The 25,317-nt window shown below is 32.3% G+C and overlaps 1 protein-coding gene across 2 annotated transcripts in view; it reads left to right on the forward strand.

Annotated features, from left to right (window-relative positions):
- TfIIB (transcription factor IIB) overlaps window positions 1–25,317 on the forward strand; it is an 82,669-nt gene that overhangs the window by 43,922 nt on the left and 13,430 nt on the right. For both annotated transcript variants that reach the window (XM_067275461.1, XM_067275462.1), the window contains exons 5-8: window positions 6,517–6,603; window positions 9,587–9,716; window positions 12,376–12,485; window positions 21,306–21,400. In XM_067275461.1, coding sequence (XP_067131562.1) covers window positions 6,517–6,603; window positions 9,587–9,716; window positions 12,376–12,485; window positions 21,306–21,400 — 422 coding nt within the window. The remainder of the gene's footprint in view (window positions 1–6,516; window positions 6,604–9,586; window positions 9,717–12,375; window positions 12,486–21,305; window positions 21,401–25,317) is intronic.

The raw sequence follows: 25,317 nt of genomic DNA on the forward strand, positions 1-25,317 counted from the left end.
TATGACTCCATCCACCTCCCAATGAACCCACAAATTGGTTTTTCAGGAGTGGGGTTCGACTCCTTCAAATTATTGATAGAGCGAAAAGGATCATATTTGAATAATAAGGGCAATTCCAGTTGAATTAGGGATTTAAACCTTAGGTAGAAGGACTAGAATTATTATCGGAGGTAGGTCCAATCTAATCAAAGCTATTAGGACAAATGGAGTGCGATCCGCAACTCGTGGCAGGACCAGCTAACCTGAATCCCGGTCCAAATCCCCTCACGCTAGAAGGTTTGGGCAGAATAGCTTCGTTACTGCCTGTGTTTACGGGAGAAACGAGAGGCATCAGAGTCACGGATTTTTTTGACTCATTAGCGGACGTGAGGAAAGTAGCGGCATGGTCAAAGGCCCAAATGCTGGCCATAGCCAAACTCAAACTTACTGGGATAGCACGGGAATTCGTCCAGAAAGACAGACAAATTAAAGAGGTAGACAACTTTGATGAATTTAAGCAATTAATGATAGCGCGTTTTGAACGGGAACCATTTTCTTTTAGGCTTAGTAGATTTTATACCTGTGTACAAAGACGGGACGAGGATGTACAAGCATATGCTGCCCGGCTCCAAGCATTAGCCATGGAAATTGAGATCATACCAGAGCCTGGTGCGGATGCCGCGGAAACTGCTATTTATTCAGCGCGTTCAAAGAAAGGAGTTAGACGAACGTTTAAAAGCGCAATTCCTCAACGGAATAGATATCAGGATCCGCCAGCGGTGATGAGCTACGAGGCTGAAACCTTTGATGAGGCGCTCAAAGCAGCCATCAGTGAAGAGACGATTGAACAGCTTATCGCCCATCCTCGGGGAATTATGCGAACAGTTAGGGATAGCGAGTGGGTGACAGACTCCCCCTCACAGGACGATATCGCTCAATTAACGTCGGCTATGCAAGAACTTAAAGCCAAGGTGGAAGGTCTAACCCGAACCTTGTCGGCAAGTAATGCTAGAACCCCTCCAGGGAGGCGAAATAATCAAGGGAATTATAACAACCCGCCTTTCCGGCGAGGCGGATATCGCCCAGTTAATACTAGCTGTAGACCCAACCGACCAAATGATCAAACCTATAGGAACCGGAACTCACACGGTCGCAGAGATACTAAAAGTAACGCTTCTCCTACGCGTCAACGAAATGAATCTCCAAGAAGATGCGAAAGCGAAAATGATCGAAATAGCTCTCAACCTATGAAAGAAAATCGAAACGGATGGACAGGCATTATTCGGAGCATCCAAGATCAGCGACCTCGATATAATTACTTTACTAAGTTTCCTTATCCTGTATCTAAGCAAAAGCCACGCTATACCGAATCGAGTAGGAACTTTCCTCCACCCCAAACAGATTTGTCTGATGAGAATAAGATGAGGTGGAAGGGCACGATGGGAATAACTAGAACTATCTGAAAGCACGAACCTATAATATTAGTTTATATTAACAATATTCCAGTAAAAAGGCAAGTTAATACCAGCGCAGAACGTACACTCATATCAAATGACTTAGTGAATAAATTGAAAGGGAAAGCTCCCATAAAATTCGGGTGTAGACAGAAATTAGGAAACGACTTAGGGGAGCCGATTACCGCTATAGGATCAGCGACGCCCACATTTAAATTACGGGGAAAGAAATATTCCATGCCATGTGCCATCGTACAAGCCGAGGTCACAAACCTGTGTGAAGGAATCTTGGGGCGAGACCTCATCGAAACCGCACGATTAATTTTAGATCTTGCTCATGATCAAGTCATCCTACCAAATGGTAAAACAATACATTTTTGCACACCTAGATCGCCGTGCAGAGGGAGAAAGTGGTGTAAAAACCGCAATAAAAGAGAGAAAATCCTGTCATACATTTCCCGAGCAGAACGGATACCTTCCGCCAAAGGGAAGGAGAGACAGAAACTACAAATCTGGAGCGCGAGAAGAAGGACCACTGCCCATCGAAAGGCTAAGTGACCCCGAATACAACAGGATAACACGGACATAATCATCCAGCCACCTGTTGCATCACCTGTCGAAGACACATTAATGACTGTACTCCCTTCACTAACAGAAGAGCAATCTAATCCGAGCGATGAAATGGAACCAGGAAGTAAAAGCGAGGAAGCGGAATCTGAGCTCAAAAGTGAGGTTTCCAAAACAGAACCGGAAGTTGAAAAGCAGACTACACCTCCATACGCCCTTCGAAGCTGAGGGCCAGTAGTAGACCAACCAGGGGTTATGCCACAGCCCATTTGTAATTGTAGCCAGATACCTCAGTTTATTTCTCCCGCTACTAGTCATACCTCTTCCCCTTAAGCTCCGGGAACTAAACAAAAAAAAGGCACCAACGGGAAGGTATCCCAGAAGGTGGATGAAGATAACTTATCTAATAAATTTATTGTTAATCTAATTAATCACGTCACTCTAATATATCTTATCCACTTTGCAATCTGTTCATTGGATAGTCCTTAATGAAGCTGTGAATATGCGCTATTCAGCAAAAAGGAAATCCAGGTCAAAGACCTATGCAATCGGCAGATCATCATTAAATATACGCTGATCTCTTAAAAGTTAGATCAACCAGGAGCATGGATTTATTCCACTCTCGAGCCTCTCACCTTAACTATTAAAGGCCCTAATAGGCATCAAAAGGCTCCTTTTATATCTACGACCAAAAAATTAAATAATACAGGGGATAATTAATTTCCCAAATGCGTATACAGGCTATTTGCCAGGAGTTATCCTCACATCACATTTCCGAGGACAGTCAACTCTATCGCTACAGTTGACACAACAATCGGTTGTCCCTCAAATTGACCATATCGTCAATCAAACGGAGATTCAACTCCTTCAGAACTGTCTTAAGGAGCTGCAAACGCAAGAGATGTTAAAATTATCAACGGACTACGATATCAGATTGGCAGATCGGTCCTTATCTAATGTCCCATGCGATCTCAACCACTTGTTACGAATGACATCAACCCCCACACCAACTTCCTACTTACTTCAACCACCATACTTGCTAGTTGTTTTGGTGCTGCTATATTGTTTATTTGCCTTATCTATATTGTCCGTCCTATTATATGCCGCCGCTGACAAACTCCGGCAGGCCGACAACAACCGCAAGAGAACAGACAGGAAGAAATCCCTCTCCATGAAATGGAAGCTACTCCACTTCCAGGAAGTGCCCAACCCTTCCGAGAAACACACCCTCCCCTGGAGTGATATAACACAACCAACCCAACATCCCATTGTTCAAACTTACTAACACCGCCATTTTAAGGTCCTTTTGTTTAGACCCCTCTATCAAGAAGTTTTTGAATTTTGCATAAGCATAACAATATATATCATATTATATTATAAAAATATATTATATTATATTATATTAGCCTAGAATATCCCATTTACTTGAATTTTATCTATTTTTTGAATTACAAGAAAAGTATTAGCTTTTCCAATTAGAATTAATTTAGAATTTTTTCCGTCCTACCAGTCTGAGAGAGAGTACCCTCAATTATATCTGTAAATTGCCTACCTCTATCTGAGCACAAATGAAATTCTCATTCAAATAACTGTTTTATAATTAAATTTTGTGAGTACCAAACAGGATGACTTCATCGCCTCAACAGGAACCTTCGCCTAGGACTACAATCAAACACCAAAGTTAAGAACAACTAACACCGACGCCGCTACCCTATGACAAACTACAAAAAAAAAATCACGACTCACCTGAATCATCCGCCATCTATCAAAGTTCCTGGTCCTATCTCCAAAAAGTCCGCAGAGTAACACTATCCAACGAGCTCACCTCAACCAAAAGAAAATAATGAACACGTGAGACCTTGAACCTTTACTCTCGTACCCCAGCGACCGAAGGACGCTATGTAAATACCATGTGCCACCCTGGAGAACAAGGCTACTTCCGGGAAATTTCATTGTTATTTACGAAAAATTGACAGTTCTAACTCGGGAAAGAAAAATTTTGTAACGCGAAAAAATTACAACCCGAAAATTTATAATAATAATCATAATATTATATTGTCGGGGAAAAAGAATGTTAAACTCTCAATTTAAACCACTGTAATAAACTTATTAGGGAGAGAAAGTTCACTAGGTATATCATAAACATCCTCCCAGAATAAAAATTGAACCTGCCCTTTTTGGACAAGTACGATTTTGGAAAGCCCAAGGTGATGTGAAAATTCGAACCCACCAGAACAAAAATCTAGCAATAAAAATATTTTATTGTATGTTTCCCATGGAGTCAGGAATGAATCACAAGGAACTAAATCCAAAAATGTGGTGGTTGGTAAAGAAGAGTAACATGACCAAAAAGATAAAAGGGGGAACAGAGAGGGAGTTTGACAGTGTCTGTCCGTTTCTATCAAGTCCCGTTATGCAGTGTCCGTGCAGAAGGAAGCCGACGTCGGAGACGAAGACCGAGCCGAGAATACTCTTCCGAATTTCACACGAGGTATGATTTTCCAATTCGTGTGAATCTCTCTCTTCGGTTTCCTGAAACTTGGGGAAGCGATGTATATCATCTATTATTGTAGATGCGAGGCTTAGTTATTAATAAATTGTTGTTATTTATTCCATCAATGTCATTTATTCGAGTATCGCCATCGCTCTATTGTCGGACCCATCCTCTTTCTCCACTCACGTAACGCGTAACAAACCCAAACCGCCATCTTGACCATGGGCAGGTTTCACTGACCTGTTAGCCGAAAAAAAGGAGGTACGACTCCATCCATCTCCCGGTGAACCCACAATTTGTTTATATAATTTGGATTTGAAAATGTTTTGCTATTTTAATGTAACATTCATGATGATTATATAATAGATTAATGGAAAATCTTGGTTTTTATTGAATTTTGTATTATCTCTATGTGCAATACTCAAAGATGTTGCAGTTAATGTAAAAATTAACTCAAAATTTTGTCTTAATGTGTGAGATTGCAACCAAAGGTAGTGAGTAACTTTTTGATTTGTCTACCACTTAATCGGTAAACTCGCTTTTTATAGCAAGCTCTCGGCTGTCATAAGGGGATGGACACTACGAGTGGCGGAGGGTCTTTTATCGTCGAGTGGGGAAACTATGGCGGAAAGCAGATGTTTGTACAATCACTTTCCTATACTGTCAGGGTCCCAACACCAGTTAACCAATTAGTTAGTGGGCTAACACGCTATAAAAACGTCTTGCGAAATAACAAGTGGGAGGGATCGCGAGTAGGTTGGAAAGAAGGTCATTTGGCATTGAGTCAGAGCACAGTCCATTTAACAAATAACAGAGTTTAAATTTAATGGAAATCAAGATAAAATAAAATACAAGTGAATGATAAAAATGGAATGTACGACAATAGTTTACAACTTGCACTATCTTAAGTCTAATGCCTAGCATGTGGTGTGAGAGAGCTTACAATAATATTTTTGTAGTTTCATAATACCTTATTAAATTTGTAGATTCTGGACGTTTTCTATTTAGAGTTCATAGTCTTCTTCAAATGGCACAAAAGTAGGCCTTTAATCTTCTACTAAAAATAGTCATGCATATGGAGGTCCTTTATTCACTTCTTCTCACGATGAGCTTAAAATAGACTCGTAGTCAAATATATGTATGGAGAACCCTCACTTGCTTTAGCGATGAAAGCTGTCAGTGAACTCCTAGATTTTAGCACAAAATTTGCTAATATCCTTGAGATGTTAACCAATCAGAATAAACAAATGTCCTTGCGTGAAAGGATGTCTAGGGTAAAAATTGGGGGTAAAATCCTCATGTTTGACATCAACTGGACGGGGAGATAACGATTTAGAAAAGGAAGTCAGCTTCCGTCGAACCAGAAAACAACTAAGTGTCTTTCCCCTTTTCTGTCGAATGCATTTGGAGATTTAAATAAGGTTTAAGACCTATTTCTTACCGTCATTTAACATTAAGTAGTAAATTTTACAAAGTTACAGAAAGTATCATATCTTCTGCCAGTTGTATATAACAATTTATACGTGAATCTAAGAAATTGAAAGTACCGTGTTTCTTTCCTTTTTCAAGGAAGTTCCTTCAACCAACATCTGTTGATGTAGTTACACAAAGTTTAGTAAAAATGTTCTCAAATATTAGAACATTAAAGTAATTTTTAAATTTAATAGAATTTTACCAACATTTTTAGGAATTAGGGGGGATTTTCACAAATGTATAATCTAATAAACTTGACAATTTTAATTTCTATATTGACTGCTGCCTAATTTCAAAATTTCTGTTGTTTATAACATGATAAAAGTAAAGAAGGCATTTGAATTTATAATAATTTGGATATATTGTTTTCAGGCAGAACATTTATATGATACATTAGTTTGATGTTTGTTAACAATATATTTATACAAACTCACAAAGCAGAAACAACAGTTAATAATACAGAGTAACTTTAGTATCTAACCTAATTTAATATGCATTATTATTATTTTAAATAATAGATTATCAATTTCATTTCTTTATATTCTGCAGATGAGCAGTTCAGACAGAGCTCTTATTAATGCATTTAGAGAAATAAATAATATGGCTGACAGAATAAATTTGCCAAAAACTATAGTGGTGAGTATTTGAATAATTCTTTGATTATTTTTGTTACTAGTTCACGTAGACTTTTTTTAAGCCTAAAATTTTTGGCTTTTTTTCATTAACCTGCTTTGCACACGGAACTCTTATTGGTATAGGCTTTATTATTGGATGTGGATATGCATTTTGGATCTTGATGATCCCTCCTCAGTCCTTATTTTTTATACAGATTTTATTAAAACAAACAATGGTGTAAGGAACTGAGTCCGAACGTTATTTTTATTTTATTATTATTTCTGTTTTATTATCTTTTGTTTGGGGTTTATGTTTATTTAGGACGAAGGTTCCCCACCACTCTCTTGTTAGTAATGAAAAATGAAGATAAAACAACTCGCGGAGAAATAAGCGCCGTAGGAAAAATCTTGCGCACTTGCGCTGCCCGGCGGAAGTAACAGTCCGCAGAAAAAAAAAATGGAGGGGGAGTCCCCACAATCACTAGTAGAGAAATACTTGATAAACCGTCTTAAACATCCCAGAAAATTATGATAAATATTTTGTAAACGGTTTACAAGCTTTGTCGGAAACTTAAAGCTGCCAGAAAAGAAAGTTAATGTTAGCAACTAAGTATGTAAATAAGGGGAGTAACCCAGCTCAAGTGTGCTGTCACCTCACAGTATAAAACCCGTACGTTAACCGAAGAAGGAGAGGTGATTTCCAAACCGAGGTGAAATCCAAATCGAGACGACGTTGAGAGCGAGGTTAATTCGAAAGCGAAGTATTTTCCGATAGAAGTCCAGATTGATAAATGGACGATCCAAGGTGTTAAAGAGGAGTTCGATTGACGATTTGACGATATCGAAAGTATTGAGGAAATAGTTTCTTCGTATAGTGAGGTGACGGATAGACGTTTAATTAGTAAGAGATTTTGTTCATAGTTTCTAAGTATTTGATTGTTGAATTTCAAAGGGGAAATTAATATTAAGTTAAGCTAAGTAGCTAAGTTTATTGTCGGGTTGACTTGTTGATTTTCGTTAATAAATTTTGTTTGGATTATTGACATTTGTACGTAGTACGTTCTAGTTGCTAATTAAATATATTTGAACTTTTGATCTGACTTGATATTTATCGTTATTATTACTAATTTTTCGGTGCACGCTTAAAAGCCCAGGCCTGGCAAACTAATCTCGAATCCGCATAAAGTACCCGTTAGGTTAACGGAAGTTTCACCGACCGTAATTATAGTCGGTTTCCTAAGATACTAAAATTAAGTACTTTACAATAGTTATAAATTACATCACACACATGTTTACAGAAAATATTTACTAAAAGATTTTTCTACTCACATTAGCTGAATATTGAATACAAATTGAAATTAAAAATTGGACAATGAATTGGATGTTATAAAAAAATCTTTTAAAAACATGTCATATAAAATAAAATTGAAGTAGATAAAGAAAAAAATTTATATTAAAAAAATATAGTTTTACGAAAAATAATCTAAATTGCTACTACCTGTAGATGGATAAAATTATGAGTTGGCAAGATTTAAAACAATTATTAAGAAATGTAGGTTTAAAAACTTTTCTTTAAAACAGTTGAAATGAAAAACTTTTATAACCATTATAAAATTTACAAATTACACTGTGTGAGAATCAACATAAATTGACAGGAATACAAACACTGTATTGAAACTATATGGGGGAATGGGGTTTGAAAGGGATCTCTAGTGGACTCTACGTGTTATGAATAAATGGCTGCCAGATCTCACTAATCGTTAGATTATTGTTTAACTTTATTTTATTAATTCTGTTTATTAGTCTATCCCAGTGAGTAATAGTATCATTAGAATATGCCCCTGAGAACATACTTGGAAGAGTAATAGCCTTGTTACCATGTTACTTCACTGCATACAAATTTTGACTGTCCACATTATCTACTTTTTCCTGAAAGGATCCCCCCTTTCCTTTCTTTTTATTTCTTTCTCAGAGAGCATTTTACAGCCTGCAAGCTTGTTCTGTCTTACAGTACACAAATAGTAAATGCCAATATCTGCCGTCTGTGACTTGCAGGCACAACTGGCAGATATTAATTCAGCTTTTGACTTAGATTTTTTGGAGTTATTTGGGTTAATCTGATTGTGATATTCCTGCTAACCTTTACATCTGGACCTCTGCACTAGCCCTAAAACATATGATGCATCATATGTTTCAGGGCTAGTGTAAACTTCAAAATTGTAAACTAGACTACACAGTCTTTCATATCACTGAAACTACACAATTTATATTTTAGCATTTATTATTGAGTTACAATAATTAATTGTAACAGAAAATAGCTACTTTTAAAAATTCAACGATCGTATTATTTCAAAACACTCTCCCTCCAAATCTAAATCAGGATTTTATAGAGCCTGACTAAAAGCAGATTGACTAATTTTTGCAGAGATAAAGTTCTCAACCTCAAATTCACTGTCTTCAAAAATATCACCAGCAGATATTCTAAAAGCAACTTGCAAAGCTCTATTTTGTTTTTTGCATTGAAACATACATCCATTTCATTATTGCATGCATGATGTTGCTCTGAATCAACATTTACTAATATTCCAAATACTTTTCTTGTGTCTTTTATTTACATACTAAGAAGTATACATTCTTTTAAATTATGCTATATAGCTTTAAATTAAAAGAAAGATTTTATCCAGATAACTTGAATATTTGTTATAAAATGAAAATGTTTTGCATGTCTCTTCACTAATAATGGAAAATGAAAGTAAGTTTACTTTAGATCCTGCTAATGAGTAATAAACACACATTTATTACTTCAAATGCTATTGGTAAACCGAAACAAAGCCTTGAAACGACATCATGCAGGTATAAAAAAAATTGGTTGTACTGCCTATTAATGGGAACTACTTTTTAAGAGTTTCTGAAAGCAATGCCATGAAATAAAGGGTTAAATAATAATTTACTTGTTTATTTTATTGTATATTTATTTTACTGTATTATTTTATTGTATATTTTAGGATCGAGCAAACAATTTGTTTAAGCAAGTACATGATGGCAAGACATTGAAAGGTCGAAGTAATGATGCAATTGCCTCGGCATGTTTGTATATAGCTTGCAGACAAGAAGGAGTTCCCAGAACCTTTAAAGGTACGTAAAATTATTATTATTACTGCCGAGACTTTATCGTAATTTTTTATACCTCCACAAAAATTATAGTCAAATAGATATTCTCGTTCTCAGACAGATATTATTTGGATTGACAAATGCATTTATACTTGAGAATTAAAATTTAAATCTAGAACAGGGGTGTCCAACTTTTTTGTTTCTCTGGGTCACATTGGAAGAAGTCATGGAGTTTTGGGCCACAAGTATATTATATATACTTGTGGTCCAATCCCTTAATATACAAGTATATTTCAGGATTAACATGTCTAGATTATAGTAATAAGTATTAAAACTTTATCACGGAAAAGGATATTTAAAAAAATTCTACAGACACTTTCAATTTTTACTTAGAAATAGATAAATTCATTTATTATAAAGGAAACAAACAAAAATTTATTTGAAAAAAAAACAAATATTTTTTTATTTGGGTCTGTAATTAATAAAAAAAAAGACAAACACCATTTTAAAGTGCATTTTTATTCAACTAATATATTTATAAATACAGTAGAGCATCGATTATCCGATCCCCGATCGATTGTCACGTCGGTTAACCGACCGCGTTCTAGTCGGCAAATTCAAATGTCTGCTAGTGATGTGGTGCTACAATATTTTGCATGTCTTGGCTACTTTAATATTATTTTTGTTAAATTTTTGCATGTTTTAGCTGGCAACACTGGCTCCGCATAAAAGGGGGGCCAGTATTTAAACCAGGCTTAATTTTCAATTTTTCCTTTATTTTTGTATTTATTTTGTGCAAAATAAAGAAATAATTCTTAACGATAGAATAGCAACAATTATTATTTTAAAAAATTTTGTTAGGCTTAACATCGATGAAAATTCAACACGAAGTAGGTTAATAGCAATATACTAATTACATGGGATACACTAATATACTATACTAATAATGTATTTTTCCGTACTTTTTAGTTATCCGACCAACCCCGGTCCCCAATTGAGTCGGATAATCGATGCTCTACTGTAATACATAGCCCATAAAGTAGCCAATGCGCCAAATGATATTTTTTACACCAAACTGAAAAAATGGTAGCCAAATCTTGCAATACTGGAAGGAATACTAAATAAAGCTGGAGTTGGGACTCAAAGGATTATGGACTCAAATGCAGGGAAAGGAGAGAAAGAACAAAAGATAAAGAAGTCAGGTAGGTTGGAAAATTAAGGGTCAATATTTGCATAACCGAAGGTCATTTAACCTTTCTCATTACTTTTTATCTTTTGATCTTTCTCTCTTTTCCCTGCATTTGGGTCTATAATCCTTTGAGTCACAACTGCAGCTTTATTTAGTATTCTTTCCTCATTCATTTCCAAGTATTTGAAATGTGTGAAAAATATTTCCACTCAAAAATAAAATATGTATAAACTGTATAAAACTTATTTTTTGAGTTGATGCCATTGAAATAAATAAATAAAAAATAAAAATATTAGTCGGTTTTGTTTATACATTTATTGCACCGCATTGGAACTTGCCTTGGGCCACATGCAGCCCATGGGCCACAGGTTGGACATTCCTGATCTAGAATTTATTAGAATACAAAACTACCATAGCATATAAGATAGGTTTGATGCCAGGAAATAGAAGGAAACTTGCTGGTAAAAGTGACTTACTTTATTTCCTTAAAATACTGGTAGGTTTTCATTCTGAATCCTTATTTCACAAAGTAGACAAATACCGGTCTATTAAAAAGAAATTTATTTGAGTACTTAAAATTGATAGGAGTGATATAGTGCATTATACCTTATAGTAAAATTATACAGACAAAAGTTAATGGTGTCTCATTTTGTAAGTTTTCAGTATGTGCATTACCAAGCGTAATAAATAGATTGTAACAATTTTTGAATAAAGCACGAGAAGGTAAGATGTCCTCAGACTTAGAAAGATCGTAACAAGCATTTACAAGAAAAATTCTATTACAAAAGAGTTACAAAATTAAATAAAGTTATCAACAAAAAATAATAATTAACTATAGTAAAATCAATGATAGAGAGAAAACTTCTCTAATATGGGAACTTAATTTCTGTAATTGCATTTATTTTGACATTACTGTTAAATCTCATCCATAGAACCTTTTTTTAAGGCAGAATCTGTTTGAATGCAAACAAACTTAAATGTGTGGCATCATCAGACTGAAACTGCAGTGAGTGTTGAATGGAAAAGCCTGACCAACAAAAAAAACATTGGAAACGAAATTGGATCTGTCCACATTTATTGACAAGACTGTCTTGTTTATAAAATCGTATTGTCAGTGGGGTATCAGCTTAGAGGTATGAAGGAGTACATGTCAGGACTTGCAATTTGCCACAGAGTATTAAGTGCCCAAATCATGTGCGCATAAAAAAAACCCAGACTGGTAGGTACTTGAGACCTACAAGTCTGGTTCACTAATGTGCAGAATAAACTTTAACTGTCTAAAATTGGTCGGTTGACTTATCCAGCAGTCTATTCCAAGATTTATATTTGTGCAGTGCATTGAGCATAATTCTACAGATTAAAGTGCATTTATTTAACCTTGAGATTAAAACTTGTGGAACCAGCTCTTAGTTGTCTTTCTAACATATGTGAGAGAATAAAATTAATTAATTTTCATTACAATTTTTATGAAAATCGTATTTTTAAATCTTTCAGAAATTTGTGCAGTGTCAAAGGTATCCAAGAAAGAAATTGGCCGCTGCTTTAAATTAATTTTGAAAGCTTTAGAAACCAGTGTTGATCTAATCACTACTGGTGATTTCATGGTAAGTGAAGTCCATTTGAAATTCTAATTGATATTTTCAAGAGAAACATTGTATATTTTTGTTAGAACATACAGATGTATACATTTGTCTTGTACTGACATAATTTGTTAAATAACACAAAATATTATCATAAGAGGTAACTATTTCTTTTCTTGGCTGCATGGTCAATCATTATTTTTACATTGCTTAAAAGTGTCAATTTGATTGATTTGCACAATTCTGTTTCTTAAAGTGAATTATTTTAACCAAAAAAGAGATGCTCTGATTTGTTTTCCTTTGGTGAATGAAGAGGTGGGAACAAGTTTTGGGCAGAAAGATATGAAATTAGGATAGTTTGTTACGTTAGACATTCTTGTAATTGAATTGAATGATGACAAAATATTTATGCTAAAATTCATCATTGATAGTTGATTTTTCATTGAGAGTGCAAAATATAGTTTTATAGGAGTGGAATATGTTTTTGAGACCTAACATTTTCCCAGAACACAATTTTATGTACAGAATTTTCCTGAAAATTATTACTCTCTAGCTTACAAAATAAGACATTTTATGATCAAATTAATAACTACTACTTCATAGTTTGAAATATTGGGTTGTTCGGAAGGTAATTTCATTTTTTCATTACTAGAGGAATTAGATGTATTTTTACCAGCCAATTTTATTTTAAACCACATTTTCATTATATACTTCGATAGCTGACATTTTAAGGCTTATTTGTAAAAAATTTTGTTTGATTCTGTACAATTGTTTCTTTTTCGGTGACCCATCAAATATGGTAAATCGAAAGCGTCATTTTCGGCATATTTTGATTTTTTATAACTAAAAAATCAAAATGCTGTTCAAACAAGAAAAACATTGTGGTACAAATTTAGAGATGTGTTGAGAGAAAGACAGTGCCAAAACTGGTTCACAAAATTGCGTTCTGGCAATTTTAATATCGAAGATACACCTCATTCTGGATGGCCATTCGAAGCCAACGAAAACAAAATAAAGGTACCGATCGAAGCAATCTGCCGTATAACAACACGCGAAATCACTAAGAGATTAAATCTGTTAAATTGAACAGTTTATTATTACTTAAAACGAATTGGTTTCGTTTCAGAGCTCAGTATATGGGTTACCCATGTTATTAACAAGAGATGCTCTGTATGGTGGGATTTTAAAGAAATTTGTTTTTGAGCTTTTACCAGACAATTTAACAATTGATTCGAAAGTGTACTGCCATCGAGTAAACAAATTGAGTAATATCAAACAGAAAAGGCCAGAATTGATCAACAAACAAAGTGTAGCGTTTTACCACGATAATGCCAAATTTCACACAAGTTTGGTAACTCTTCAGTAACTGTTCTAACTTAGATGGGATGTGTTATCGCACCGACCATATTTGCCAGATCGGGCACACTCGGATTATTACTTGTTCCGGTCTATACAAATTTTTTTTTAACTGTAAGACATTTACTTGAAATGACAATGTCAAAAGTCACTTGGATCAGTTTTTTGTAAACAACGATCAAAATTTTTATGAATGTGAAATCGTGCTACTACCAGAAACAATGACAACAGGTATTTGACCAAAATGGTCAATATATAATTTAATAAAATATTTATTTACTATAAGATTATTGCGTTTATTTTTATACGGAAAAACGGAATTACTTTTCGAACAACCCAATATTTTAAATAGGCTTACTGTATGAAAAACACTACAGAAACTGGATGTATTTGAAGTAAACTTAATATCAAAAAACCTTAAATCTGGTAAAAAATAAAATGTTCGTTATCAAAACTAAAGCTTTTGACCATTCACAATGTCCATCTTAAGGTTCTAAAATGGAATTAACAAATAGAATAGGAAGTACATTTAAAATTAAAAACATTTGAAAATTACAAATTTAGGTAACGAGTCACGTGCACAAGAGCATAAAATATATTAAATAGAACATGGAAAATTGGAATAAATAATTAATAATAATAATAATAATAATAATATATTTATTAGTCATATTAGGCAAAAGCCTGTTATTACAGGGAGTTATAACATAGAATGAACATTGATCATAGTCATAATTATAACATATTCAGTTTTTATCAGTTAGTATTATTATATACAATGTTCAGGTCAATTCAATTTCATTCACCCTTTTAGGATTGATTACAAAAGGTTTTTGTATAATTATATAATTTATAAATCATAGCAGTATTTGCACCTTGGAAGAAACAATACATTTGATTTTCTTCTGTGATGAAATTTAATTGGTTTAAATCCATTTTAATTCTTAGTTCGTAGCCTTTTTTACATCCACAGAAAACGTGATACTTAGTGAATAATTCTTGACATCTTGGGCAGCTACTTTTGGAAATTTCATAGATTCTAATAATTAAAACCATATTGCTATTTAATCTCAGTTGAATGAAAAACTTCTTGACTGTAAACGACATATTAGATAACATATAGTTGTTATTGAAGGGGTAATTTAGCAATATTTTATACCATTTAGGCTCTCTTCTCTTATGTATTTCTTCGATATCTTGAGCTAATGAGATTTCCAGTGCATTATGTATTAGTTGTTTCCTTATAAAGTCGCTAATTTCTGAATTTTCTAGTAATGGAGCTATAGAAACTCCGTATTCATTGATTATATTCTTCATTTGACTAATCCAGGTATTTTTTTGGGGTTTTTGACACATTTTTTTATACAGCAAATATAATAGTTTTGTTGGAAGGTTGTTATTGTCTCTGATCTTATATAGAAAATTAACAAATCTTTTGACAAAGAAAGGAGCCAATCTAAATCTGCTGAGTTCGATTCTAAGAGCGTAACCAGCAATATTGTATTCCAATGTAAAAATTTTTCGAATAAACTTATTTTGAATGGATTCAAGTTTCTTATAATTTGTTAGACTCCAAATTGGTGAGGCGTAGGATATCGCATTAAAAATTATAGAGGTAAACAGTCTAAAATGACTAAATATATTTTTAAGCTTAATATGTGTACAAAGTTTCACCATATTATTAATCAGACAATTTGATTTGTGAACGACTTTTTTATATTGCTTTTCAAAAGTTATTGTGGGGGTCAGTATAATTCCCAAAAATTTTATCTCTTGTACTATCTCTAATTGTACTTTGTTCATCGAGAATGATGTGCTTTTTTTGCAAGTTTGGATCCATTACGAAATATCATGACTGAGGATTTTCTTGGATTGATGCTTAATTTTAATATATGGAAATATTTTTGTATATTTCTAATTTTTCTTCGAAGACCTGCTGCTGTGGGTGCGACTAGTACGATATCATCCGCATATGCTATAGAGTGGATTACTTGGCCGTCTATATAAAATCCATCATCTTCTTTCTCAAAACATTCATTTATGTCTGCTAGGAAATAGTTAAAAAGATGTGGAGACCAAGGGTCACCTTGAAGAAGACCTCTATCCACTTGTAATTCTGGCCATTTCTTATCAAATTGTTTAATGATTACTTCGTAGTGTCCGAACAATTGATCGATTATTCTAATCATACGTGTATCTGCTCCGTTTTTGCTTAACTTCTCTAGTAATACTGCAATAACCACTGAGTCATATGCTTTTTCAATGTCCAAAAACAAAGCAAAGACTTTTTGTCTTTTTTTATATAATTGTAATTGGATTAGTGTCGTCAATGAAAATAATGCAACTTGGGTGCCTCCGTTTTTTGTAAAGGCAAACTGTGTATAATTAAGTAGTTTATTATTCTCTGTCCACTCGTTAAACTTTTCTGTTAGTACTGCTGTAAACAGTTTGCGAAACCCAGACAAAAGAGCGATAGGTCGATAGTTGGCTGGACAGCTTCTTTCACCTTTTTTAAATATCATTTGGAAGATGATTTTATTCCAATCTCTAGGTATTGTACCCGTATTATAGAAATTATTGTATAGATTAGCCAATAGACGAATTCCTTCGATCGAAAAGTTTTTGATTATCGCGTTGGTGATGGAATCGGCACCTGGAGCGGTTCTCTCTTTTATTTTTTTGATACACCTGTGTAAATTTTCTTCATTAAATATTTCTGTTAGTGGTTCAGTCGTAACAGTTAAGTGTGGTATACTCTGCACATTGCATTTATATTTGTAGGAAATGGAAAATTCCTCAAAGTATTGTTGCCAATTATCATACGTTACATAGCATTTAGACTCAGGAGTTTGTGTTTTATTTCTGACTAAATAATTAATACAAAAAATATTAAATATGAAATAATATAATAAATAAATATAGAAATATATATAAATATTGTAGGTAAAGAAATATAATAAATATTGTAAAATTGGAGTTGGGCTGCTAAGAAATGACTGCAATTAACATTAAAGATTCTGTAGTTGTGTTATATGCTTGGAGTGCATTATTTGAAGTTATATAGTAAAATGGTAGTAAACAAAACTGTATCATATTTTTTTTTCACCTACAAGATTTATATATATTGCTGTATTTATTTATTATTTTATTTGGTATTTAAAATTTTTTTGTGTTAATTATTTAATCTTATTTTTTATACTTTATTTAATATATGTTATGCTTTTGCACTTGTGACTTTTTATTTAAATTTATAATTTTTGAATATTTTTAATGTCAAATATAATTCTTGTTTTATTCATTAATTCCATTTGATAATCTGAATATGGCCATTGTATGTGGTCGAAAACGTACATTTCGATAAGAAACATTCTATTCTCACTGGATTTAAGGTTTTTAGATATTAATTTTGGCTTAACATGTCAAAATGATATGTTAAGCCAAAATTAACCAAAAATAAAAATGCACAACACTAAAGTGATAAATCAAGTCTTTAAATTAAAAAAAAAGAAAACATATAATCGTAAGATAATGTCAACGATTATAAACTTTGATGTAATATGTTAATTAATGAAAATAAAATTGTGACTGTTGTTGTTGACCTGTTTTTAGCAGGTCAGCTAATTAATGAACTTTCAATGTTCAAAAACAAAATTTTGTTACGACAATGGTCTCGTAAATTTTTTGAAAAATATTTAAAATGCAGTTATTTTTTCGCAAAAAGGTAGTAAAAATATTTAGTTTTTCATTATTTTTGATCTTTATAAAAATATGACCATTTTTTTTAATGATACTTTTTATTTTATATTGTACAGTTTCATTTGTACAGATCTCATTTTACATCAACAAAAAATATAATTAAAAGGATTACTGACTTTCAATGTTAAACAGATTTATATTGAAGCAAAACTTTTCAAAACTGCAAGAACTTCTGACAGCTTTCATTTCTTCAGGCAAAAATATTTGAACACCAAATGGTACTTACATAAGTAAAATGGTTGAGATCAAACAAATAGAAAACTTAGATTCAAATATAACTTAATATAAAACAAACAAAAACATTTAACAAAATTTTATTTAAGTATACATTTATACAAAAATTGGTACTTCAGTCACTATCCAAGGTGTACTAGAAAATGTACTTGTACATGCATTGCCCTCATACTACAATCCAGTAAACCACATTACACCATTATACAATAAGGATCAACTAAGCAGTCTGTAGACCTGTAGTGTTGTGGGGAGACGAGGATAATTGCAAGAGTGATTTCTCTGCATATTGCTTAGTTGATTTTTATTGTAGTGTGGTATGGTTTACTTCATTGTAATGTGAGGGTGATGCAGGACAAATACATTTTATAGTAAATCTTGGAGTAATGGCTAAAGTACTGTTGTTGTATAAATATGTACTTAATTTAACTTTTATTGTATTTGAATGTAACAAGGAAAACAAATCAGATGACTGAAATATTTTAAAATAAAAATTTATGTGAAATTAAACTAATATATAATAGTTAAAACTCCTTGATTCTTCTTTGCAATTGTATAAATATTCACTCTAATAACTATTTAATGCAGTAATATTTCTTTATTCTAATGTTTTTGATTGTCTTAAACTATCTTCTTCAGTTAAATAACATTATAAAAGAACAAAGACCAACAGTTTTTCTAGAATGTATTTGATTTACAGAATGCTGTAGATCAAAAGTGTTTTGGACAGAAAAAACATTAAAATAATTCTCAATATGAAGAAACATTTGAAAAATTTCAATTGAATTATTTTTGTCAATATTATTTAAAACTTTTAGTGGCAACATATTCTTTTTAAAATATTGCTAACAATTGAAAGTTGATGGAGTAAGTTGATTGATTCCACATCAGAATTGTTATTGACCATCAATCCTTTGTATGTAAGTGCTGACAATGTTTAAAAATAAGTAGTGTCCTTTTTGGCTGTCATATAAAAACTCAAATAATTTATTTTGATTTTTTCCAATTGTGAAAATTTTTCTTCTTGGAATTTATATGAATATCCACAAAATAATTGAAAAAGTTTATTCCAAAGATTTTTGGAGGGACCATTTTTAGTTCTTCTCCATTATAATCGTAATGTTTTTTTGGCCCGGTTCTGATCCGAGGTTTGTGCTCAATCTGCAGATATTTCCGTGACAGTAGCTATTCTTTTGGCACAGCAGCATTTGATGGAATCCATTGAAGCAGTGTTTCTCTAAAACTGAACTAACACTTCTTAAAATTCTGATGCATTCTGATAGGTCTGTATTTGAGCTTTGTAATAACTTTGATGCTATGTTAATTTTAGATAACATTTTGTACCAAATAACACCACCACCCAAATTTATATTGCAAAGTTCAGATATTTTAAATGTTAGCAATTTACTTTTAGTCTTAGTATTGTCATCTTTATTCATCCAAATAAATTTCTATTAGCGCATCATATACTTCTAAATTACATCTCGACGGTTTTAATGAAACAATGTGACTTTCGCATCTCGTATCACTTAAACCTTTTCAAGCTAATGATGTTATTGTTACGAGCTGTGAGGCTCGGGATATAAAGCCACAATACAGTTTACCGAAACTGACACTTTTTAGATACGCTAACAACAAAAACGTTATATAATTCGTTAAAAGAAAAGCAAAAAAATTTCTAATGTTCTTTTTTTTCGAATTGTTCTTTTTCTTTTTCTACTCTCCGCACCGTGGTGCTAGTCTCCCCCTGGAGCCGGCGCGACACTGCCCTCCTCTTAAGGCATGCTCGTCCCGAGCATCATTAGACCTATAGTACCACGCCAAACGAGCCACGTGAACAATCTCGGGTGCAGTTCTCGACCTCTTCTGTATTCGGTAGGTGACATCGTTGATTTTAGTCACAACAAGATACAGCCCGTCCCATTTTGGCTGTAATTTAGGGGACTCGATGCTTAGTTTACGATAGGATCCATTTTGCCGGTGGTATTGATCAAATAAATATTGACCAGAAAATGTTAACAGTCAGAGGATCTAGACAGTGATATATTGCATCTCTGCAACATTAAAAAAGATATTCAGAAGCAGCAGGCATTGAGGGCTGAAGAAAAAAGAAAACTTACACAACAACTTAAGGATTTAAAACAACACAAGAAAATGTTAAGAAAAGATCACGAAAAGGAAGTAAAAAAGATTGAAATGAAAATAAATACACTCGAGGAGAAAAAGCTAAAACTACATTAATATAATAGTTCTTGTGTTCTGTGAATTGTAATTAATTTTTTATTTTGTAATTATGTGTATTTTGAAAAAAGAGAATTAATACTAAGAAGTTTCTCTGTATTTTGGTTGTCCATTTGTAAAAAATAAAAAGATTTTAGAATAAATTAGACGCATTTCTTAGAGAAGCTATAGTAAAAACTTACACCTATCCCTCTTTATATACAGTCTATTTTCACGCAATGGTTGACAAAAGAAAACTATTTCTTTTTTTTTTCAAGATTGATTTTTTTACGAGGGATAAAATGCATTATTTGAAAATTTTTAAATTTAACTTTTTGTTAAAATCATGTTGCTGTTTAAAAAAGTTACTCTTTTTGTTGAAAGATTGGTTTTAAAATTGTGTGTTTTTAAGTCAAGAGTTTAGTTTAATTAAGCACAGTATAGTACTATTTGTACATCAAAGAATACTGTTCGTTGATTTTATGCTACCTTGTGTTTACTAGATTTACATACGAATAATAATGATAAATGACGATAAAATAAAAAGCTCGTGTTTTGTTTGTAAATTGCGTATTTTTTCATTACATTTAAGTTGTGGATTCTATCGAGCATTTTTCTACAGGATGTATGTACTGTGTTTTTTTAATGTGGTAGTCTTTGAAACATAGGCTCTATCAACTGTGAAAAAAGAGGGATAGATGTACTCAATGTTCACGGTAAATGAAATGCTGGTTTATTATGTCAATATTCCACACTGTAAGGAATGTGAGGATCAGCAAATTTGGACAAAGTTTGTCAGGCAAAGTCAGGAAATTCAAAACAAGAATTTGAGTAGGAACCCTGTATCTACATCTTATTTATCTTCACCAGATAATTTCCTACCATTAGTACTTTTAATAATGTAAATTTGATAGTTTAAAAATGCATCCATTTTCTCCTTTCCAAGAATAAGTATTTTTTATTTTTTTATTTTTAAACATTGAAAAATTAGTTAATGATTTTCTAAATATTATTTTTATGGTAAAAATAAAATTATTTGTTAATAGGAAAGTGAATTTATTTTGAATGAAAGTTTGGAAATCAAATGATCTTATATATTCCTTTTTTCTTAATAGGAAGTATCACTGGATGACAAAATGACCATGAGCCTTAACTTTGCATTTAAATTATTTTTTTACTGTTCAGTAGCAAAATTTGTTGTTGATGGAAAATAACTGAGTTGTTTTAATTTTTAACATTGATGAGTTTTTGATATTTGAATAACAGATTCTTATGTTTCAGTCACGTTTCTGCTCCAATCTGGGACTTCCGGCCTCTGTACAGAAAGCAGCCACTCACATTGCCAGAAAAGCAGTTGAAGCAGACATTGTTCCTGGGTAAGTTATGTATTTATGTTTGGTCTCATTCTTCCTTTTTAATTAACTTTATTAGCCATTACTTTTGTTTGGCATTCCAATATCCATCCGTAACATTGCCTGTTGACATTTCTTATAGAACTTATGACCAATTAGGAAGTTTTCTTATTTGCGTTGCAAAAGTATCGTGGGTATAGAACCATAGCAACTAAACCTAAATTTTGCAGTTTTTCAATAAAATATGCATATTATATTGAACAAATTCTGCTTGGGACCATAAGCAAATACATAAAATTTCAAATGGTTGGATAAAAGAGCAAATTAGTAGTGTGCAATAGCCCACTAAAAATTTGCTATTTTTGGTAGGTCCAGTTTTCAAATCCCTATTTCCTGATTGTTAGTTTTACAGCTAGTCACTTATGGTTTATGCCATCGTATTGTCAGTTTGATTATCCCTGACTTAATTCACCACACTACACCTTTATTTGTTGCTGCGGTAGTTTTATTGAAAGAACTAACGTTTTCGTCCTACTCGATAGGCCATCTTCAGGCTTAACTTTCGAAAACGGAACCTTGGCATTCCATTAAAAGAATACATTTGTTTAAAATTCAAAGCCTTGGTAACAGAAAAAAAAGAAAGAACAAGGTAATATATACAAATAAAAATATACAACAAAATCAAAATAGTGAAAATAAGAAGTAAAGAAATAAAAAATAAAATAAATAAAAATAAATCTACTGGTAATACTTTATATAAACATAGTAGCAAATTGTTAAGGAATAATTGATGAAAGATGTAAATATAAATTAAGGCAAGCCTATGAGGTCGTGTTAAATTTCTTAACTACAAATTTCCAAGCTGTTGGTAGGCTGTCTGCATCCCTCGCATTTCTTTTAATGGAACGCCAAGGTTCCGTTTTCAAAAGTTAAGCCTGAAGATGGCCTATTGAGTAAACTGAAAAGTTAGTTCTTTCAATAAAACTACCTCAGCAACAAATAAAGGTGTAGTGTGGTGAATTAAACTAATTATTTGCTGAGCATGTATCTGCTTTATGTTATCCCTGGCTTTTGATCTGATTACTTTTAGCAGATATTTTTATGTATTTCAGTTTAGTTTATTAATTCAAATGTAGTCCTTGTTCTACACAGCACTAAAGTAAAAAGAAAGTAAAAAATGCAGTGTAACACATTGATTTTTAATACGTTATATGAAAGTAAATTTTTTGGGCTATTTGGTTACAGAAACACTTCATCTAACTTTTACGTAAGAACTCAGATACATTAAACTGGACAATTTTAAATAAATAAATGCAAATTGAAGAAAAATATACAGGGTGATATATAAAATATATAAGGGGTGCCCAAATAAAAATGAGACTTGTTTTTTTTTCTGTAATGGTCAATTGGTTGGAATTTGTGAACATACAGGAAGCTGTAATAATACATGGACTACATATATGCTACACATAGTCACCTTGTTGGTTCAAGCAAGCATTCAAGTACATGACTAAGTTTTTGATACTTTAACTCTTTAAGCATTAAAATTTTTGTTTTTACTACGTATTTGTAGACTGAATTGTTTTTACCCTAAGGATATACTTTAGTGGGGATATATGGTCTAGTTTCTCCCCAGTTGTGGAACAGTTCAAATATATTATTGGGGGGTTTCTATTTGTGAAGTTTTGTGATATTTTCTTGCTATTGTTTTTGTCAATATTTCTAAAATTAACATGATTTTAAATGTTGTCATAAATGTATACAAAAATATGATGAGAAATGCACATTCTTTGCTTTATATATAAAATAAATTATATATTAGTTACTCATCTTCTAGAAATAAATAAATAATTCTTTCATTAAATACGATAAGTTTCAATAAAACGTTTCGTAAATCATTTTAAAATATCGTAAAAAATATTAAAATATACGCGAAAACGAATATAACATAATTAACTAAACAATAACATTAATGCCCGATACAGTCTAATCTACACGCCATCAATGCCATAAGATATCGGGCTAGATAAAGGCTATAATATATTTTAATTATGAAATAATTTGGTTCTAGAGTTAGATGCTATTTCTTATTAATTTTAATAATTATAATTTAATTAATTAATTTTAAATAATTTAGAATAATTATGAAATAATTATTTTAAATAATTGTTTCTTAATTAAATAATAATATAGCCTTTATCAGCCCAATATCTTATGACGTTAATAGGATGTAACATAATTAATGATATAAAGTAACTGGCATTATAACGATAAATAATATATTATAAAATAAGATTGATATAAATATAATAAACGAAAAGAAGTCAGAAGAAAGTGTAGATAACATTTCATTCAACAATACAATAATATTTAATTTATATAAAAGATATACAGTATATACAAAACAACAATGATTTTATAAACATAACTAACTGACATTCGATATCTCTCTTAAACGAGAATGAACTCAACCGAGCGGGAAGGGAGTAGAGGAAACGTAAACAATTTGTAAAACGAAACCAGTAAAACAACTTTTTGTTTGGCCGACTTTGTCTTGAACCAATTAAGCCGATTTAGGCCGACTTCGTGTTTAAAGAGTTAAGTGATGAATTCAATGGTTGGCTGCTGTTCTGGTCTTAACCTATATATGATCATTTTATAATATAGCGTCAGTTGAGCATCTTGGAAAATCGTCATGTGACAATATGTCATCACCTCAAACAATGTTTAGTTTTAATTTTAAAAATTTTCTCTAAGATGATAGTGCTTTATTGCATGTTATTCTGTAGACCATGTTACACATACTCTCAACCAGATGACGCCATTTATTAGTTCATGTATAATTGTGACTGGAGGGTGCGCCCCTCTTTGATGCCTCATCAGGACTGACACCACCGTGTCTCGTTTGACACGAAACCGTGATGGTGCATTGTTTTATTTTTGAAAGTAGATCACGCGAGTGGCCGTGTCTGCGATCAGATTTTGGATGGAATTTAGTATCTAAGTGCAATGGAAGTAATGCACTTAGATACTATGTTTAACAGAAATAACTGTTTAATTTCAAATGAAAAGAGTACATGACATATTTTATGCTAAAATGAAGTAAACCGACTATGCATTTTAGGAGATCACGAGAAAGGTTACAATAAATTGCACGTTGTCATAAATACTTGAGGCTTTATGAGATCCTCTAAAATAACAGGTGAAGATGTTGGGTTGAACTGTCCATTTCTTGGTATATCACTGGAGAAGGTAGGCACGATAGAAATGTTCCAGATGTGGGAACGTACTCCTGTTGAAACTGATGTTATTCTGTATAAAGAGACAGAGTTCTATATTGGTGGAGGAATGGGCAACGACTGACTCATTTGGCCATTAATTCTGATATTAAAAATTGGTAACACACAGCCGGGAAGTCAAAGGATCATGGGAAAGTGTTGCTTTTGCCGTCGAAAACTTATAAAAATGAGAAGTTCTCATGTAGTAGATGACAACAGCTATCAAATAGGTATGATAAAATTGTAAATATATTTTTGTTAAAGTTTGGGTTCTCACATAATTTTTCAAGAAGGGAAATTTGTTTTTATCAATATTTATAAATCTTATATCAAAATGTAGGTAAGAATATTTTCCATCATGCTGGCTTAGTGCCAGAAATTAAATATGAAATTTTATCTGTTGTCAAATTATATAATTTTTTTCATTATAAATTTAAATCATATTTTTTTTTGTAAGTTATTTTTATTATTAATGAAAATAAACTATACAATATAGTTAATATGTGTGATTTTTTTTTAATGTGTATGGTGAAAATTAGATTTTTGGCAACTTTTCAAAATGCTATATGTAGTGGCCTAGTGATTACTTAATGTTTGCTATGAGTGTTGTAGAAAGTAATAGTACAATCTGTTTTTTATATATAGGTTAAGGAGCAACGTGTT

Source organism: Centruroides vittatus, unplaced genomic scaffold (assembly GCF_030686945.1).
Source record: "Centruroides vittatus isolate TY-2023 unplaced genomic scaffold, ASM3068694v2 contig_620, whole genome shotgun sequence".
Classification (NCBI taxonomy): domain Eukaryota; kingdom Metazoa; phylum Arthropoda; class Arachnida; order Scorpiones; family Buthidae; genus Centruroides; species Centruroides vittatus.